Source organism: Pholis gunnellus (genome assembly GCF_910591455.1).
Source record: "Pholis gunnellus genome assembly, chromosome: 11".
NCBI lineage: Eukaryota > Metazoa > Chordata > Actinopteri > Perciformes > Pholidae > Pholis > Pholis gunnellus.
In genome coordinates, this window is record NC_136538.1 from 11884385 (window position 1) to 11906699 (window position 22315).

Sequence of the window (22315 nt, forward strand, 5' to 3'; positions counted from 1 at the left end):
CGATGAAAGGATGAAAAAAATGTCTGCTTTTGTGACATAGCAAAATCTCTTTATTTTCAAAATGATTTCTGAGCAGGAACTCTTTCTTTGGCTAAATGTTGATGTTTAACCGAGCTAGCAGCATGGCTCTGGGGGTGGCAATGTCCATCTGTTTGTTGGGCAGTCCACCATGTTGGTCCAGATTGAAATATCTAAACAACTGTTGGATGGATTGTCATAACATTTTGTGCAGTCATTCATTGTATCCGGAGGGTGAACACAACTACTGACATAAGTCATCCTCTGACTTCAAAATGTTTATTTGTCCAGTACAAAAATCTGCAAAGCTACTTGTGTTTAGATCAAATTAGCAAATGTAAGCATGTTAACACTCTAAAGAGTACACATGGTAAACGTTATACCTGCTTAACATCAGCATGTTCGCATTATCATTGAGAGCATGTTAGCATGCTGACATAAGCATTTAGCTCACCCCACTGCTGTGCCCAAGTATAATTAGTCACAAAGAGCCACTTGCATTATCAGTTGCATCAAAAATGTGTCCAAACTGTCTCTAGTCATTAATCAAACATTAAATGCCCATATAATGAAATGACAAATGTATGTTTTATCCATTATATATTTAGTTTTGTATAAAATAGATGGACTGAAGATTTAATCAACAGGTCATAATCGTTCGACATCAACCTGCATTGTACAATATAAAGAAAATTGACTTCCAAATAAATACCTGATGACACAGTGAAGTTACTACATGTTAATCCAAACAAGTTTGTAATATGGTATTTGTTACAATTAACACCAATATTACAATGTTGTTAAACAAGATGTATTTTATATTACAGTTAAAATCCTTCACTTGCTCTCTTTTTTTTCACAGGAAGAAGAATTAAGGAAAAGCGGGGAGGCCAAATACGCCCATCTGAGTAATGATCTTCATGTTTTAATTGAAGTCTTTGCTCCACCTGGAGAGGCCTATTCACGCATGAGTCACGCCTTGGAGGAGATAAAAAAATTCCTAGTTCCAGTAAGTTTAATCCTTCCTACTAATTTTCATTCCTGTGTGGTATACGGACATCAGTCATTATTGCATACTTGATTTTTGTCCCCACCAGGCTGACTAACACAAAGAGTTTACAGTATCCAGGGTTTGTTAACACAAGAGGTAGATATGCGTGAAGTTTTTATCTGTTTTACAACCACTACCCAACACTGCATTCCCTCATTTACAAATTAAAAATAATGTATTCAGCAATTAAAGTGCAGTATGGAAAAACTTGCAAGCCTCCTGCAACTTATAGCCCGGAGAATTATGGCAATAATTAATGTGCATGTTGTGTACTCTTGCTGAGTTCAAGCTGAAAATATTAATCAAGCTTTGCCAATGTGACAAGCCTAATAGAGGAATTGTGCCGGATGAGTCTACTTTATGGATTTCATGCTTTTACCTACACCGAGTCTATATTCTTACCAGCATGCTTTACTTCTATACAGTCTTTCCAAGAATATAAAAGTATTGTGGCAGAGTACCAACTCTCGAAAAGATGGGATACTGCGTATCCTAAATTATTCTAATAAGAGTGCAGCAAGGCTTTCTAATTAGCGTACACACAGAATTGGCTGTAATACATTTATTTTTTTAATAGGTGCACACATTCAATAAGCACAGACATTTAAGGCTAGACAACAGTTTCTTTTGTGAAAATATGCCAGAAGAACTCGTTATGCAGGGTGACTAAAGGAAGATTTAACAAAGTGACAAAGGGGCTTGAAATCATCACTGTGGATGAAAATGCTCTGTTAAAACCTCCAATGCTGCTTTAGGGGAAAAAAGATATATCAAAGTTAAATTCTGCTTCTATCATTGTCTTTTCACATTTAGTATGGACGTAACCCCAGAATATTAAGTGATGTTCGAAAAGGGGAAAACATCACTTTGTCCCAAAATTCAGCTTGTACCATGCCCACATGTCCATAACAAACGTAAGAAACAAAGACCATACCATCTATTTCATAGCACATGCTTGCTGCTTCGGGGATCTTATGGATTTGCAAATAAACTGCACATAATGCAGCACAACGGGCATCTGTCAGTAGCCATAGTGACAGATGTTTCATGCCTCTGGCGGAGAGTGGAAAGTGCGTCCTGCTGTTTCTTGTTTTTATTGCTTCACTGTAGGATGGAGGTGGTTACTGTGTTGTCAGAGTGATACTTCAACTAAATTGCTATTGGGGATTGGTTTGGTTGAAAATAATCTGCATGGATTTACCAATTTGTTGTTGATTCAACTTGTAATTCTTATATTTCCAAAAGGCAGAAATAATGTAAATTTGTTTATTCGATCTGATTAATTTAAGAGGAACTCCACAGATTTAACACATCAAAGACTGTTTACTGGTGTTGGGGAGTAGCCTACTACTGAATATATCAAATAAATAAGTTGTAAATCCTTTTGTGGCCCCAGAGGAAGCTGTGTGAAGTCTGTTAAATAGCCTCAAGTGACATCACTTGAGGCAATTTATCAAACTTCATTTATGTGGTTGGTTGGTTGGGATTGAAGACTAAAAGTTTCAAAATGAAACAGATCTGGAGGTGTGGAGTTTGTGAGCTTACGAGACCTTTATCCAGCTGCTCATCTCCCCTTGAGGCTAGAGGCTGCATTAGGCCGCGACAAGCATAACACTCCAATCGAACTGTCAGTGGTCGTGTTGCATTGTGGGTAATGTTGGCACCGGGTCTGACAAGGAGGAAAAATGTGTTTAATCTGTTTCGTTTTTAAACTGTCTATTGCTGGTTGCACAATGTTGGAGGAGAGCAATTCTAAATTGTTGGAATCGTTTTCTTTATGTATTTGACATCAATTTGTTGCCAGCTAAGCATGTGAAATGTAGAATGCATCAAACACAAGTTGGCCCAGGAGGAAAGATGGACTGAATTTATGACCCCTCTAAAAACATGCCTGATGCGAGCCAGCTGCTCTTCACTGCCGGGTCATCAGGGAAACTAGCACTGCTCCAGAGGCCAATCTACCCCTTCTGGTTATGCTTCAGAAACCAAACTCAGGTCAAAGCGATGCAGCAGGCACGATCACAGACGTGTAGCTCCCACAGTGCCACTTGTGTAGTTAAGCGACTTACACTGCTGGTTGCAGCTGAAAATCTAAGTTTGCACCACAGCATGTGAGCAGAGGCGAGTGATTTGTGGTGCTTCCCTTCATTTCTATTCTCTCCACTCACCTATCTCTGAACAAAAACTCAAATGTGCTCCATCTTCTACCAAAATAAAATCCTTTTCATATGCGCCCCCACCCCTTATAATATAATTCACAATTATTAAAGAATAACAATCACATGAACAAGCTGTGTGACCATTTACAATTACAATTTCACATGCATCATTAGCGTGTTATTCATTTAGTCCTGAGCAGAAACTGAACACACGTGGGCCACCAAGGAGTGCAGTGTCGCTGAAGCGACTGAGGAGAGAAAGCTCGTCAGAGCGGGAGCCCTCAGATCTGCCGTGAAGCAAAATCTGACTGCAGAAATGCTGTCAGTGCTGTCAGCTCACAGTTATGCAAACAGGAAGCTAATCAGTGGAATACAGTATTTACAGGAGGAGAGCGAGAGGCGCTGGAGAAGGACAGAAGCTTCTGCTCTCAGCTGGATGAGCTTGTGGCCTTTATCTTCGGTACTAATTTGTTTTCAAGACAAAAGCGAAATATACATGCTATTAAAGCTGTCTGTTTTGTGCTTTGATTTAATGTAATCCATTTGATCCATATGATGCACAGAAAGAGCCTGAGCACCAACTCTGAAGATTGGCCTGGTGCTGCAGAGGCAAGCACGTATGCACAGTCCTCTGCATTATTCTCTTCGGCAAAGATCCAGACTGTGCCGGCGATCTTAACAATGCAGGACCAATTTTACTGTGGAATGAACGAGGGTGCAATTTGTGTTGAGTTCACTTTAATAGAGCTCGACATGAGTAAGAATACACTTTTCACTGTGCACTGGTTGTAGATTTTGTTCTGGTTGTGCACTATACATATACAGGTATAAATGCAGTTCTCAGGAGTAGTGGTATCACACTATGGTCCACTTACGCTTTCCTGCATTAGGATCTCAAAAGTAGCTCTGATTCTTCTCTGTATGCAGTCACCACCGATGGTCACGAAGCGGCACAATGAAGTGAAATGCACAAGCAAAGGGCCAAATAATGAAGATTCATAAATGTAAGCTTCTAGGATCACCAAATACAGGAATTCAAGTCCAGATCAGACAGTTCATTTGTCTGGAACTGAAATGAGCGGCTCATAATGATAAGGGTATGTCATAATGATAAGGGTATGTACATACAGTAGAAAACTTCAAAAACATCATCTCAAGATGCAGATAAACAGCTGCTGAAGCTGCTTCTGTTCCTCTGGTTCAACTGGCCTGATGGGCTTTGGGAGAATGAGAACATCTTTCAGTAGGTTGTTATGCAAGACAGCATGTACTGTGGTGGGTTTTTCAGACCTTCTTTCTTGTTTAGACACAGCATGCGCTGTGCACTGTAGGAATTAACTCTGAGATCTTATTATACCATTGGTCTTATTGCAGACCGCCACCTAAAAACAATCCACTCACCATGCACTGGTCTTTCTTGAAGTCTCTTTCCCCACTTCTTTTTACATTTAAAAAGACGCAAGATTGCAAGACTTTCATTTACCTCTCAACATAGCGACGAGGCTCGCAGCTAACGATGCAAAACTACGCAAAAATGCTGACAGTGTTTACCTGAGGGGAACCGGAGGGTGGGTGCTACGTTTCCGTGATGACGCCATTGGTCGAGAGAGCATTATCATCTGTAACCGCCGTATGAGAACAGTGCAGAGCAGCAGCCACGAGCTAACCAGTGGGGCACGCTCACATGCACAGATATGCAAAGCAAAGAGAAGCTCGGATAACAACACGCAGAGAGAGGCGGCGCCTTTATTTATGCTCAGGTAGACATCGCTCCACTATATCTTTCCATAGCAAATAGTTACTTTAATATAGCATGGCCTTCAACAATATTAGTCTGAACCATGAGTGTATATTTGGAAGTTGACACAGATTCAATTATTTTTGGGGAGTTTCAACAAACTCATCATCCCAGGCTGTCATTTCTGTAATATGAGTGAATATTTGTAAAACCATGTGTCCCTGTAAATTGACCCGCGTGCCGGCTGTGAAAGAGAACATGATGTATTACACACTTATAAATCCTGCCCGTCCGGCAATGCAGACGCGACACTGTGAGAGATTTCTTTGTCAGCTGATCTAAAACGAGATACATTTCAACACGCATTTTGGTCGCTGCTGGAAATTGAAATTGGTTCATTCACATCGCTGGGTGCCATAAATCTGAATTTATCAATACGCTGTGTATCACCAGTGAATTCTCAGCTCTGTCATCCAAAGAAACCAAAGCATCTCCTGACACACATACATCCGACATCTTCACATGTGACAGTAGTGATCAACTAAGCCTGGGACCCCCACTGACTCAGACTCTTACGTCCTCATACAATTACATACATTTACACATCCAACACTTCACTTGAAATAGACACTTGACACTATAATAACAGACTTATTTTTAACACACCCTTATATTGTTTGTTTATCATGTTCTATGTAGATTTTCACATTTGTATTTATTTACTTATGCTATTGCACTGTGTTTATTGTCAAGCACCAATCACCAAGCCACATGCCTTGCAATTCCTTGTGCAAACATACTTGGGTGACTCAAGGCTGATTCAAAAACCGGGATTGATTTGATGTCTTTGTTTGTTTATGTATTTCATATTTCCATGGAGGTATGTATTGACTCAGTACAACCACATCACTTGATGCCCTAAGGTGTCAGAGGAGATCAACGTCTCTTCCACTGAGATTGATTATCCAAAAATTCAGTCAAATTCATTTGCATTTTTTTGTCAGAAAAATGTCCAAGGACGGAGCAGCAGTTCTTTCTTAAACGGTCCTGCAGCCACCAGACGCGTATCAATGAGATGTAAAGTCGAGAAAAGGCAATCAGTCAACACAGCCAGCAACAGAGCCGTGTGTAGGGATTGGGATCGCCGGGCTTCCTGTCCCGACCCCTTAAAGTCTAACTTTAGCTCTGTGAAGGGCATCTTGTGCGTGCACAAGGTCATGCATGGTCAGCGTTAATCTCAGCGAGCAAACAGTCTGACCCGAGAAGCCTCAGCATGGGGTTTATCTCCTCATGTTAACGCCTCTGTCAACAGTCAATTTTTACAATCTCTGGCAGATTTGTTGTGCTTTGGATATGCTGCCAGCTTTCCAATTAAAAGCCCTGCCGCTCTCCTTCAAACCATCAGAACGCCGTAGGCCCTATTAGTTCATTAACAAGAGAAGCACATGTGTGCAGTGTGTCGAGTGCTTTGGGAATCTGCCGTGAGGATTTTTTTTCTTCTCCTTCTTCTTCTGTGACACGTGGGAGTCAAAATCTGTTCATCATATGGTCCCTGTTTGGCACCTATCCTATTACTGTAAAACGACAGCTGGCACAATGTGACAATGATGCTGAAGTTTTGTATTACATGTGCAAGGTGTATGAATATGCAAGTTTAAAGTGTTACCCATAATAATTTAATTCTAGTAATTGGCTTTTGTTAAAGATCTGATTACATTCAGTGACAAATATGCAAATCACCGAGTGGGAAAACACTCTGCAGTGATATCCTCACGACTTTGTGTGGTGTAGGTGGGCTTATAGATATATAATGAATAATACACAGAGTAGCATGAATAGAAGGCATTAAAGAAAGTAAAGGGTGACACAATTCACCAGAACACCCAGATTATAGTGTATGTGTGAGCTGTAATCTCCGTCGAACAGAGCCTGCACACCCATTAACGGTCTGTCGTTCACTTATCAACGCACTCTACACAGAACAATACCTCATGAAATAATGTGCAGTTCATTTACTGGTCGGATTAACGCTCTCACGAAGATGTCATTCACTCCATGTCGGAAAAATTCATAAAGACCAGGACAATTTGTTTTCAACTCTTGAACGGTCTCACACTTCTGGAAACAAACTCTCGCACACTGGGTCTAAGCCGTTGGTCCGACTTTGTCTACAGCGACCTTTATATATTTTCAAATACCTGACAGAAGGTTTGTAGGCTTTCTTGCTCTCATTCCAGTACCTGACAACCAGTCATACAGTCAGAAAGACCCAACAAAGTCACAAAATGTGGCTGTCAAAAACACTGACGGTTGGTTGCTCCCTCTGTCGCTTTGTTGTCAATATAGAAAGAAAAACATTTTGCCCGAGGTATTCAAATCGTGTGGGCTTTGCTTATGTGTTTCTGAGAAATAAGCCTGTTTATCTGTCAGCAATGACAAGATAATGAATATTGCTTTGTCCACTCCCCTATCTGCTGCATAATGAGGCGTGTAATGTTTGATAACGGGTTGAGGAAAAATGGGTTCAGAATCACAAGATAACAATGTTCCCCACAAAGTTGTTGAAACTGTCAATTACCGGCTGTGTGCCGACTATATTTTTCTGTTGCTTGAAAGTGACAAGTCGGTTTTTTTAAATTTAATTTCCCTTTCATGTCCTCGTTCTTCTCAACATACAGGTTTGGGAAATTATGTGGAAATCTAATTATGTTGGTTATTTTGTCTTCCAGTCATCCGGAAGGCAATTTGTCAAAAACTCACATAGTTCTGCCAACCCCTTAACAGAAAATATGTTTTTTTAAATCAAACAAACCTACCGCTACCAATTAATCCACATCTTTATTTGAGGAATATTTATTGTTTTCACTAATCACTCTCCTGCATTAAGCGTCCAAACACAAACAAAAACATTCCTCATTGAGTATTCAACGCTCAGCAACGCCATGTGGTTCCCGTGTGCGTCGAGACCATTTTGATTACGTGACATTTGCTGCTGTTGCGAGCATCTGTTGCAGTCGGAAGACAAATGTCCTTGTTTTTCAGACCTGCTGTATTTTGTTTCCCGCAGGACTACAATGACGAGATCAGACAGGAGCAACTGAGAGAGCTCTCCCTGCTCAATGGCTCCGACGAGTCGGGCAGAGGGAGGAGCGCACAGGGGAGGAGCGTACGACCAGCAACCGCAACACAAACGGGGTAAAGCACAAAGAAAAGGGCTCTGAGTATTTAATAATCATTTCTGAAGGTTACTACTAATATGAGAGATTTCTGAGAAAATGTGTCAGTCTTCATCTCAAAACACTTGTGAAACACTTGTCCTAAAGGGAAAGACTAATCCTTTGTATAAAGGTAAAGGGGTATTTATCATCAGGGCTATTTTCTCAGACTTGACGATCATTTTCTTTGGAAGTACAAGAATGACATCTGTGTACGTATGGCAGTTTTTGTAAGTGCCACCAAGTAACTCTTATTTTGGCACTGTACTCATGCCGAATCTTTATGGAAAAATATAACTCATAACGGATAACACAGAATGAGTCATGAATCAAATTATAATATTGGCAAAATACTATATCCTAAAGTCTAAAAATGCTAACTCAAAAACCTGTATTTCTTTTTTTACGACTGATATTTTCAAAATGTTTTCAGAGACATCCCCCCCGGTTAAGGCTAATGACTTGTTTCTCTAATTTAAGTTGAGAAGAAGGGGGGAAGTTCTCTTTAGCGCCATAGAACTTACCATACGACTGTTGATATCATACACAGGTTGAGTAGTTTTCCTTTAAATCAGTTGTGCAACTATCCAGAAGTAGTCAACCCCACACATTTGTTATTCACTGCAATATGACACATTCTAAACTGAATTTTGGTGTGCAGTGTTGTGAATGACAAATGCACGGTTTAATAATATAGAAGGATGTAGCCACCTTCATGGTGAATTTCAGATTAATTGGTTCCCTGGCAAACATCTGAATAATTCATATAAACCTGTTATTCGTTCTCTTCCTTCTCATGTTGTAGTTGATAGTTTTAAACAGTATGTCCCTTTCAATTAATTTTCCCCCCAGTTAATGTCTTCTTCATAACTCAAATATTACTTGAGTTCTCAGTACTATCCTGTAGCTCAAGGGGATTTTAGGATGCAGGCAGGACCAGCTACAGAAAAACGTACACTGTTAGAGAGCGTTTGATTGGCTTAGCCATGCATGCAGCTGCTCGTGTGAAACGCCGGCCTCATGCAGACTCCTTCTAAGTTCGTTTCTAGAGCAAACTGTCCGTAATCTACCTGAGACGTGGCGGCCCCTCAGGAGTAACCATGCAGGCACAGTTTGCCATGACAGCCTGGCCTAAATTCAGGCAGCACATATGGATGAGCTAAATCCTGCCGTAACATGGGACGCTCACAATTTAAAGTCACCACCACCACCACCACCACCACTTCTCTACCTAGATTTTCCCCTTGTGGCGCAACGATAAGCGATTATTGTAAATCTCCATGAAAAATATGCACCAGTAATTCCCCTTTGAGTGTCTGTATTTTTGGATCACAATGGGCTGCTACCTAGTGAAGGATGTGCCAGAGGAAGAAAGGGTATCCTAGCCCACCTACATCATGCTGCTGTTAAAATGCTAAGTTAGCAGACAATAGACGGCTTTGCGATGCTAAATCCACAATTCAAACCCTGTGGTGTTCATGTGCTTCTGCTACTGGACAGTCACACCTCCATAAAAGAAACAATCCACCTTAAATTCCTCAAGCCTGCCCACGTGTCCTTCGGCCTTTAGTGTCTCTCTTCTACCACCTGGGTGTATTCTGAAGCTTCAGGCAGATGGAGGTGTGATTATGGACAAACACATGCTAGGCACTGCTCCGTCGTGTTATTGAAAGAACCACGCAGCGTACAGTCCCACAGGCATGCTTGCAGAGCTGACACAGACACAAAGTGACACTCTTGAGCCCTCTGATCATTACAAGATCTACCTCGGTGCCAGCAGAGGTTATGCTTATCTTGTGTTTCACTGTATGACAACCAGCGACCGAGGCAGCCTGCACATACGCAGCGATAAGAGGGATTTAACAGATTCCTTAATGTCTTCACTCCACTTTTTTTCCTCTGAAATCACTGCAGCATGAAATGTTGTGTGGAGTGAGATTAGTAAGGCGAACTGACGGCATGTTTGTCTGCTTGTTTGCTTTACCAGGGGCCACAGAGGCACAGGAAGGAGTGCAGTCGCCCCTCGGGGGACAGCGGCAGCGACGCACAGCAAACTTCCCGCGGCTGTTTTAACGAGGGAGGTGCAAGCCCCGAGGGCCAGGGGGGCAGCGGGGAGCGCAGGATACAGGCCCCCGCTGTTGGCCGTCACACATGAATCGTACGACGAATATGTGAGTCCAATCCTCTTTGCACACAGTGAAAAGTATGGCTGATAATAATTTTACTTGAACTGTGTGTAAATCAGACTTATTTAATCCCCTTCCCTGTGATCTGGAGGAGTCTTGCTTTACACGGAGAGGTAGGGCGTTCAGGGACATGTGTTGGGAAAATGAGGGCAAGCAGGAAATGAATGAAATATATATTTCATTGAATTCATTTTAAAAGCATACCAAACTTTTTTATAATGATTTTGGATCCAAGCCACCCTTGATTTTCATTTATATCAGCATAATATTAAAATCAACTTGCTTGACTTAAGGGCCAGTGTAGCATTTTGGGGGATCAATTAGTAAAAAATGTAATATAATATGAACGTGGCCTCTACTACAGCGCTAGATGCCGCTAATCACCCCGTACCTTTAAACGGTGATAAGAATATATTATCTTCATCTTTTGTTGGTAAGTTAGTATGGAGTCTAATGTAGTTGCATGTTGTGGTGGAAAAAAAACACAATGTCGGGATCATTTTCTCTTCTTCTTTAAACCAAAGATACAGTCAGGTCCATAAGTATTTGCACTGTGACACAATTTTTCAAATTTTGCCTCTTTACACAACTCCAATGGATTTGAAACTAAGCAGTCAATATGTGGTTGAAGTGTAGACTTTCAGCTTTATGGATAAAACAAAAATATCACATTAACCGTTTAGGAATTACCACCATTTTTACACAGCACCCCACATTTTCAGAGGCTCAAAAGTAATTGGACAATTGTCTGACAAACGGTTTCATGGACAGGTGTGGTCTGTTCTGTCACTATTTCATGAGAAATGATGCAGATAATAGGGTTAAAAATGTTGAATTTGCAGTTGGTAGCTGGTCCTTGGAACTCTCAGCATGCCGACCAAAAAGGTGTCAATGCAAGTGAAGGAGGCCATTGTTAGGCTGAAAAACACTTAACAAACCTATCTGTCAGACAGCAGAAACATTAGGATTGGCCAATCAAACGGTTTGGTACATTCTTAAAAAGAAGGAATTCACTGGCAAGCTCACCAACACCAAAAGGCCCTGAAGACCACGGAAGACATCTAAAGTGGATGATCGCAGAATTCTTTCCTTGGTGAAGAAAAACCCTTCATAACATCTACTGAAGTCAAGAATACTCTGGAGGAGGTAGGCACGTCATTGACAAAGTCTATGATTTCCATGAATCTAAATAATGAGGGTTTACAACAAGGTGCAAACCACTGGTAACATTGAGCCCGATTAGACTTTGCCAGAAAACATCTGAAAAAGCCTGACCAGTTTTGGAAAAAGATTCTTTGGACAAATGAAACCAAGATGAACTTGTACCAGAATGACGGGAAGAGAAAAGTGTGGAGAAGGAAAGGAACGGCTCATGATCTGAAACAAACCACATCATCTGTCTAACATGCTGGAGGCAGTGCTTTGGATGGGCATGTATGGCTGCCAATGGAAGTGGGTCACTGGTGTTCATTGGTGATGTCTCACCTAATAGAAGCAGCAGGATGAGGTCTGAGGTGTGTAGGGCTAAACTCTCTGCTCAGATTCAGCCTAATGCTACAAAACTGATTGGACGGAGCTTCACAGTGCAGATGGATAACGACCTAAAACAGACTGTGAAAACAACCCAAGAGCTTCTCAAGGCAAAGGAATGGAATATTCTTCAATGGCCAAGTCAGTCGCCTGATCTCAACCCAAGTGAGCAGGTTTTTCACTTACTTAAGATTAAACTGAAGGCAGAAAGACCCACAAACAAGCAGCAGCTGAAGGAGGCTGCAGTAAAAGGTCTGTCAAAGCATCTTAAGGGAGGAAACTCAGCGTTTGGTGATGTCTATGCGTGCCAGACTTCAGGCAGTCATTGACTGCAAATGATTTTCCTCCAAGTATTAAAAATAATGATTATATTCACAATTATGTTAGTTTGTCCAATTACTTTTGAGCCTCTGGAAATGTGGGGGGCTGTTTAAAAATGGCTGTAATTCCTAAACGGTTATTGTGATTTTTGTGTTGTATCCATTGAATTAAAGCTGAAAGTCTACACTTCAACCACATATCGAGTGCTTAATTTCAAATCCATTGGAGTTGTGTAAAGAGGCAAAATTTGAAAAATTGTGTCCCAGTCCAAATACGTATGGACCTGACTGTACAGCCTGCTTTTTATGGCAACCTTTCATGTCTCAGGCAAAAAAACGAAGGCATCCGATTTATGCTGCTGTGCAGATTTATAGTGCACTAAACAATGAATAACAATGAACTAGGTTTACCTTTTTCTAGTTCTGTTCAAAATTGAAGTCAGCTCAGGCTTTCAAGGATTTCAAATATGCACACACAGCATCATCCAATGATTCCGTTTTTTCATTTCTCTCTTGGTCCTTGAAGTATCTTTGCTGTGTTTTGTCTCAAAAACGTTCTTTTCACCCGTGCCCCTTTAGTCCCAAACACAGCTAGCTTTCCCTGTCTTCAAAAAGCCGTAAGCGAAGCATCTTTCACTGTTGAGGGCTGAGATGTGTGAGATGTGTGAGATGTATCAGCTTTCAGCTGTATTTGCTGTGACACATCTCTCCATCACTTGCTCTGATAGCTGCTATTTCTAACTGCTTTGCATTTGGAACTTTGCAAATTCATTTTTCCAAACTAATTGCATATTTCATATGGTGATTTCAATGTCTATTGCTGATTTCATCTAGTTTGATGTTGACAGCCACAATGTATGTAATGCAGTTAATGTAAATGTCACCTTACTCGATGTGGTAAAACGTCCAGTACAAAAAACAAAGAACCGACAGTCAAAAAGAAAAGACTTAATGCCAGAAAGCATTGACATTCTGATGTCAGAAAGTCATCTCTATAGGACAAGTGAAAAGCAAACATGTTTTGGCATGATGTGAATTTGGTCACTTGTGCATTGAAAATGTAACAGCAGCAGATGTCAGTGCCTGGAATGAGCTATTAAATCAGCGCCTGCTTGCAGCTAGTAGATGTTCGTTCTGTGGTGAAATAAAACGGCTGCCTACAAAGTGGCAACTGCAGGAAAGTAAATGTGGTTTTATAGTTGGTTAAAACCTATAAAAAAAAAATATATATATAGCATAAACATAAACATGTGCTTTACAACATCACTATAAGTTACCTTGAAGTGGAGTGTCATACAAACAAAGTAATTTGGCTGACACGTGAAGCTCTGCATCGTGAATACCATTTACATGCAAACAAAGAGAATATTCTTTTTGGAGGAGGAGGGATTACCTTGACCAGTGGTCTATGAAATCTTTGTTCACATCATTTGAAATAGTGCTGGGATCCGCACAAAGAAATACTCAAGGCTCTAGTTAAAAGTATGCTTGTCCTCAGATCTTGAGAATATCTCAAGGTCATTTTGAAAAGACTACACACGGTGAGCTCTAAGTTTCATCTAAATGAAAAAAGGCAACGCTTTTACCAGTCTATTTCCTCAGAGCCTTCCTGCTAAGCAAAGCCCCCATGTGTGCTGGCAATTGAAGATTGGGCTGTCTGCATGGGGAAATGCACAAGCGCAGTCTCATTACCAAACCAAATTGAGTTCTGATGTAGAGCCTGTATATTTCTGAGGAGTAAAAAGCGAGGCATTTCTTCTCTTTGTAATTGGAGGTTGGAAAGAAGGGTGGGAGCGCAGAGACTAGGGGATTATGGAAAGATGAGTTTGTCCTGAACATTTTCTTCCCTCATATCTCACTTTGCTTCTTTTTCTCTTTTTTTTGTCCTACTACATTACACAATTTTCTTCAAGAATGTTTCCAGAACGTAGCACGACCTCTTTATACGAAAGGTCCTGGTTTGTTTGCTTTTTCAATCACTGAGTTTACAAGATGCTGTACAATCTGCTGAAACACAATAATACATCAGCAGCAATAGATTTCCCTTTGTTGCGACATCCTGTCTTTGTTTGTAGGAAAAAAGAAAAAAAAAAGGTATCGTGTACCTGTAGATTTCTCCAGAGACTTTTGATTGATGGACTCTGTCAAACCGTCCGTCCGTTTCATAAATGTGATACTGTGAGAATGTCCATAATCATATCTAATCGAGGGTGGTATTGATTTAAAACTTAAATGGGATGAATGAGGAAGCTGGTATAGTAATCATGTAGCATTTGTATGCCTCCATGACAGCCGTGGCCAGAGGCATTATCTTTTCCGATTGTCCGTCTGTGTCTGTCTGTCTGGTCCATTATCGTTAACACGATACGACTATCAGAGTAGTGTTGGGCAATATAGTATATATAACTCCTATCTCGATAACGATATACATCACAAAATAGCTAGTTTTCAGGTCATATATAAATATGAATAGTATATATAGTATATAATAATATACAGTATAAGAGATAACCACATGATAAAGACTACCTTTCTTAATACCTGTTTTCTCTTTTAATTAAGACATTTCGTCTAAAATGAACATAACAGTTATAAGTGAAAATAAATGAATAAATATGTCCAGCTAAACACTGTCTACATTTACATGCATGCACAGAAATACAGAGTAACCACGTCCACTTGCACTAAAAGATGAACTGATCAGACTTTGGTGGTCAAAGGTCACTGTGACCTCACAACCACATAACTGTGAAGATTGTGACAATTTCACACAAATGTCAAACAGGTTAAAACAATGAAGCGATGACATATGACTGGTTGGCGGAGGAACACAACAGCGAGGCGGTAATTGTAGTTGCTCTTTAATTCATGAACATCTGGTTTTATCTTTCTCACACAAATCTCACCTTGCTACATCTTTTACATCGGCACTATGTTCACCCTGGAGTGAAGTTTGTTTCTGCAACGACTCAAGTTAGCTTTTGCCTTTCAGGTGTACAGAGTGCTGCGATACTTCACTCGTCAAACTGTTTCTGAAACCATATAAAACAGCCTTGCCATAAGCAAAAACTGATTTGCACTCCTCAGTGTTGTTTTGACATAATACAAGTACAAAATGACTGAGATCTTTTTTTATTGCGGATGATAAAAGATAAAGCTGTAGGTATTTTACCTGTGTGTTGTCAACAAATCCCATTGAAAAAACAAAAACAAACAATAAACTAACACTAAAAAGTATCGTCTGTGTTGCCAAAGCCTGATTTATCTTATTCCTCCGTGCCATAGAGCTTCATAGTACGGCAGGGCCGATTCGTCGACACAATCGATGTCATCCATTACACAAATGCATCAATTTGCATAAGCTGCATCGGCAAGTCGCAAGAATGGCTGCGCCCGTTCAAGGCGTGCATTCCCCCAGAGCTGCAGCTAACACACCTCGCCCAGAATCCTCTAAAGTGTGGGAGTGTTCTAGACAGAGACCCAACAATGTGGTGCTCTGTAGACTATATGTAAACTCTATACCACAGCAGCACAACTGTTCTTCTGAACGTGAAAGCATCCCAGAGTGCTTTCTGGTCCCCTCTGAGCGTTGAGCGCAGTGAGACATTTCACTGTAATCAGTATAAGTTCCTCTGTGAGAAAAGTGCAAAGGGAGAGCAGAAGGAGATTAAAGATGTGATTGATGGCATTTTGTATCGACTGGGACCATGGCCCCAGTTTAATGTTAAAGATCAAATCCCATCTGGATCAAAGCTTATCTTTTAATGTCGGAGCAGATGATAGAAGAGAGGAATCTGGAGAGTGATGCAGGATTCTGTCCCTGACAGCAAGACCATGAATTGTACAAATTGCTGGTAAAAATTGAAACGCATAGCTTGGTTTTTAAACCTGAGCCCTGCAACCATACCGAGGCAGTGCGGGAAATGCCATAATGTGATTAAACACAGAGCTTTGGGAGGCTTTGAAGAAAAAAATCTAATCTATCTACTGTGGAAAAAGCAAAAGGACACCCTTTTGAAATGGGGGAAAAATTCTCCCCATATCATCTATTTCGTGAACATAAAAGATGCGTGAGATTTCTGTATATATCTTGAATGAGAGCAGTTTCTCAGGCCACCTTTATGCACATCTGCTGTAATTGCTTTATAACAATGGGTTCAGATACACTGCTGAGTTCACATTTGTTAGATTAATTATGGAAATTGTCCGTGCAGAACTCTCCTGTTTATTAAAATAGATGTGTGACACACACTTCCACTCGATTATTTAATAGAAGAACATCTCTGGTAGAATGCGTAATAGTGTTATCAGGGACTGAAGCCCACCAAGAACTACAATATTTGACATCTGAAGACTGAGAAGTACTTGTCTGTTCTTGAGCCTCTGTTGAGCCACTGTGACAAATATGATTTTGTTTAATTCACTATTCTTGAAAGATACAAGATCAATCTCAATTATTACCCGTGCCCTTTTCTCAAATTTAAACACGACACGAGTTGAGAAAATGTATTCAAAAGTAAACTCACATGCGTGTAGCCGACAACAAAAGGCTCACGCTGATTGAATTTGCAGGTAAGCAGTGAAGAGCAGCATCTATTCACTGAGACAAAAGGCTGCAAATCTCATTTTCCTCCCCATTCTGCTGTGTGCAGAGGCATTCACAGGCAGCTCCCTAAGAAGATCAGTCACTGTCAGGGGACATACAGGTTGTCAATTGATAATGAAGCACAGTGCTAAGGGCCTTTAGGTTCTCGCTGTCCTAATTACACTGAGCGAGGACTCTCCACCCTTATGTTAACATTTGATTTATTTCCTCTGCCTTGTTGAAAAAGGACCGGTGTTAATTGTTCTTACAGATGAGAGTCAAACTCGAGGACTTCAGCCTCATTAATTAGTAGCCGGACTATTTACACCCAGCACCTTGTTGTCTGTGTTGTTGGTCAAACTCATACTGAGGTCAGCAGAGAGATAAATCAGGGTGTGATGAACGTTGTTGTCTTTGAACTGACGCTGAATTAAGGTTTCATTATACAGAAAATGTGTTGCACTGCTTCGCTTCTCCCTAACATTGCTTATCTGTGCTGTCCCTGTTAGACAATTCAACCAGTAAATAAAACAGAAAATAGTCACAGCTTGTATTTACACATTGTGTTGTTGATATAAATCCTGTCATCTAGAACCCGTCATGCATGTGCTCCAGCTTCATTGTCTTCCTCAGCACATAGATGTCGGGTTGTCATCGGGATAGCTCGGGTGGCATCACAAATGTCACCACTCTAATTAGTCGTCACGCATTTCTACACATCTACATAATAGTTCATTTGAAGTATAATTTTCAAAAAATAAACCAAGAAAAAGATGCAAAACCAAAAGTGCTGCTACAAAAGTCACGCAAGCATATTGGCAAGCACCTCACGATATCGATATGTACAATATATCACCATATATTGCGATACGATACATATTGCAAAATACAACTCGCTGTATACCTCCTGGATAGTCTAATACGTACATCACACTATTAATAACTCAGTGACCAAACTGCATCAAAACTACTTTAAAAAGGTATTTGTATTGTTTCTTCCCCTCTTCGTAAATCCTGTGTGTCTGTAAATCATAGCGCTTCTCTATTGCTTGTGAGAGGCCATGTTGTGATTTTGGCCGGATCATGTGACAGGACGGGAGGTCACTTTTTTCATATCTAATGTACTAAGAACACCAGAAAACATATATTTTTACGTCTAAAGGAAGCATGTGTATTGTTACAGGACATAGGTAAAAAAAAATACTGTAAAGAACTCAAGTCTTATATTACTTTTTAGTCCTGTAATTCTTTACCATGACTGAAGGTTTATTTTTAGAATTAATTTGCCTGAAATGAATCCACTGATCGCTTTACATTCACAGTCCAGTGTGGAGCGACTTGTCATATGGGATTGCTGACAAAACAGTCAATTACTGAGATACGCAGGTCTCTGACTCTCTCTTTGTAGAGAAGGACTCATGCAAGAAAATGAGAAGTATTGGATCCCCTGAACAACTTAATCCCTGACATAATCCCTAACTTTAATTTAGTCAAATTCATGTTCGCACAAATAAAGCCACACAGGAACCAGAGCTGTTGGATTCAGCATTACCCGAAAGGAGAGGAGAGGGAGAGTGTGTTCAAGTGCCTTGAATGTAATTTCCTTTGTGTCCTTCACACTGATGTGTCTGCTCTGGTGTTACAAACATTACCAAAACCAGCCACATCAACAGAAAAATGGTATTACACTATTGTTACAGGCAGACAGAAATAATACGCTGTTGAAACCACGTCTGGCATAATCCAGCTTCATTGCAGTTTCAACACATTTCATTCTGCCGATTTAAAATATAATCGATCGCTAAAAGAAAGTGAGCACTTGTATGCATCACGGTGGAGCTTGATTTCAAATAGCAAGCTTGGAAAGGATTAGAAGAGATTAGATCATGATGAAAAAGAAACGTACGCACTTCAAATTCCACTAAATATCTTTCAATGAGCAAGATCCATCAATTACAAGAGCAGACTATAGCTACACGTTGGCCTTGCTCCAGTTAAGGTCTTATTCAGGTTAAGCTGTTCACGAGCACCTCTGGTCCGCTGAGATTGATAATCCCTGCTGTCATGAATAAACTATTTATCGGAATATTATAAGGAGTGCTTTTTTCAGACAGATCAGTCCACAAAAGAGCGTAGGTTTGGTTTAAGAAGTGGTGCGGACCGAATGAACTCAGCGGTCTTTGCTATTTTCCACATCTATCGACCTAAATCTAGCAAATAACTAATTCTTATGAAAGTGGTTATTGTGCTGGTTGCAGTATGAAAATTGGATATAAATTAGTCATGTCATGTAAACTGCTGCCTTATTGTTGTACTGACCAATAACAATGTCTAGTTTCCTTGGTAGAGTCCTGATGATGAATAGTTTATGGTGAATAATGCTCAAGGGGCATGTGTCCTTTAGTGCCGTATCTTTGATTTATCTTCAATTCCAGAATACTTTTAGGAGTGTACCAACTATAAATAAACAAACATAGGATCAATTATTTTTTTAGTTTAATAAAAAACTCCTGCCAGGGCATTAACGCCCAGAAGCACTCGCTCCTGCTCATAAAACTTAATTGCTGTGAGTGCACAGCCATAATTGAAAGCATATCAACTCCTCTCCTGATCTGGGTTTTGGCAGCAGGACAGTCAAAAGATATCGGCCTGTTTAAAGAGACGTCAGGAGTAAATCAACTGAAACTGTAAAAGTGACGTGGACCAAAATGGGATTTTGAAAAGTGAGAGGAACATGTCCAACCTGTCCCCAGTGGTTTTTATACCATCAAGTCCACCAGTAATAAAATAAATATGAAAAGGAGCAGCAACTTCAGCGTCTAATAAGTAGGAAAGAGCTGCTGATCCGGAATCGAATATGTGAACATTTATGCAGGTGGAAGAACTCCGAAGTGAAAGGAGTGAGTTGTGTACATGCCACAATTATCAATGTTTACTTGAATTGTTCCAAAACCAGGTTACTTGCATAACTTGGTTGAGTCCCCTGTAGATGTAAACACTCATTAACCGGATTACTGGGGCGGAAAAAAACAGTCTGAGGCTCAACACCGATATTTGCAACAGGATTTAAACTGCAGACAAAAAAAACATACATGTTGACAGCTTATTGCCATTACTTACTTACATTAGTTTGTATCAATACTGATACTGTCTCAGTGTCCCCATCGAACACAACAGAGGATCTTTCTTCTGTGTCTGGGGAGAACAACAGTGCTATGTGTTTGTTGGAGATATACAAACAAGTGTAATACGCTGTATACGTTGTACCTGTTTCACAGCTGCACAGCTGTGGTAACCAATGCAAAGAGGAGGCAATGTTGGAGGAGAGACACACATTCAGAAAGTTTTTACTGTTATTGAACACGTGTGCAGTTACTCGCTGGCTTTTTGTGTTTGTTTCTCGAGTAGCTTCTTATCAACAGTTGAGATCCATATTGCTGTTTAAGACTCAGAAGGTGTCTATTAGGCTCCACTAGTGAGAGATGCTCTCCTGCAAGCCTTAATCAATATTCTTTGTTAGACATGATTTTGTTTCCCCCTGTTTCCTCTCTTATTATGGACACAAAGTAATGGACTTTGCCTGAGGAGCTCGGTATTGATTGTTTTTATATTCACCTCTAACCAGTTAGAGCGGATAGAGGTGAGGAGACTTTAATGCAAACTGCGTGTTTTCTCACAGGGCTACGATGATGGGTATGGTGGGGAATATGATGACGAGAGTTACGAAACCTATGAGGATAACTACAGCAATCCGTCAAAGAGGTGACGTTTACACACACACACACACACACACACACATCGTGGATAAACAACAAAGCAGGTTTTTTTCCTATCACCATCTGTCTATGTTTACTTACAATACAGCCTGTGAAAGGTCCACTGTGACCAGCTGTACGTTTCAGCATGACATATGTTCATTAATAGGACATTAAGACCTCCACTTGACTTACTTTGTTTACACAGAACATTAAATCTGAACCATAAATTAGCACCTTGTACCTATAATTTGATAAAGGATAAGCCTGGTGATATTTATGTTTGTTATTGTCAACAACTCAGAAAGAACACAACCAATGAGACAAAACCAGTGTCATCTGTCCATCCAAAATCTGATGTATCTTAGTCCTCTGCACCATAGAGCTCCACTGTCATCCAACAACTATTAAAAACACATCAGTGAGCAACATTAGCACTGTAGTTAATCCCACTTACACTGCCCTGCTGATGTAAATTCTCACTGGAGCACCAAATGTGTAAAAATAGTCCCCAACAAATGCACGATTTATACCCGTTTGAGGAATGTTTGCTAAAACCTAAGGTGCCCAGCTGTTTCAGGAAATAACGTAGCCTTATATATATATCTAAAAAATATATAGATTTGTGATCTGTTTTTAAAGACGGTATTTGTAGATGATATAGAATAATGCCAAAATAAACAAAACATTTCACCATCTTTCCTCATTTTACAAAAATACATTTTGACTGATGTTATTCTGTCTATTTAGCATTTCAGAATATTATGAATATAGACATGGAACCAGTGATGAATCCTACAACAACTATGGTAAGTACTGCTTATTTTGGACGAAGCAGAACTTTGTTTTTGTGAGTTGAACATCGATCCAAATACGCGTCACACTCTTTTTCACGAGTCGCCCCTTCTCGTTCTCTACTTCTAACGTAGCAAAAGGAAAACGCTCATCATCACACAATTAGAGCTTAAACAGTTAGTTGGTTATTTGATAAGTTTTGTATCATCGTTAATTGAACATCTTTGGGACTGTGTGCTTTAGTAAATTGTGATTGTGATTTTTCATGATTTTCTGACCAAACAATTAGTCAGATAATTGAAAAAATAATAAATTGGTAGGTTATTTGATCATGACTGTTAGGAGAGTCCAGCATTAGGTTGTACAATATCTATTCGCATCAGTATAGTCACTAAAGCAATATCTGCAACACATTCAATGTGTGATAACAACTAGTCAGCTTTCCAGTGCTATCCCCGACAACAAGCCGGTAATATTTCACAAAAGCAACAGTAATTTGACGCTATTGTTGAATGTAATTCGTCACATCCGTTGACACAATGTATGATTTTAAAAACAGACTTTTTAAGAAACATCCTTGGACCTTATTTCAATTCATTCCAAGTCTCTGCCACACAATCCGGACTGCTGCTGCACTGATATTTAAAAGATGTTGTGAAGCAGAGAAACAAAGGAAAACGCCTCGCGGTTCCAGCCCACTTCAAACCATTGTCACCGAGGGGGCCGCTCCTGCATGCATCACCCCTCCTACCTTCCTGGCTACAAGCTGCATTGGACTCAAACAGTAAATGTGCCAGTGGAAGCTCAGGGGGGCTAACCGATGCCCGCTGTAAAAAAAAGTGTTTTGCCTTTTGGATATGTGCCCTCATGGGCTTCCTCCAGAAAAGCTGTTACTATTGGCTTAGTAACCTCTGCTGTGCACACAACACTGCTGTCAGAGAAGCAAAAGAGTATGTAAATGTC

The 22315-nt window shown here is 40.2% G+C and overlaps 1 protein-coding gene across 1 annotated transcript in view; it reads left to right on the plus strand.

Annotated features, from left to right (window-relative positions):
• The window catches only part of khdrbs2 (KH domain containing, RNA binding, signal transduction associated 2), a gene marked incomplete at both ends in the record, with an annotated part of 50567 nt that overhangs the window by 27612 nt on the left and 640 nt on the right, over positions 1–22315 (plus strand). Inside the window, 5 exons of the mRNA XM_079169036.1 lie at positions 881–1027; positions 8034–8161; positions 10169–10352; positions 20482–20564; positions 21308–21366. Of these exons, the coding sequence (XP_079025162.1) occupies positions 881–1027; positions 8034–8161; positions 10169–10352; positions 20482–20564; positions 21308–21366 (601 nt within the window). The remainder of the gene's footprint in view (positions 1–880; positions 1028–8033; positions 8162–10168; positions 10353–20481; positions 20565–21307; positions 21367–22315) is intronic.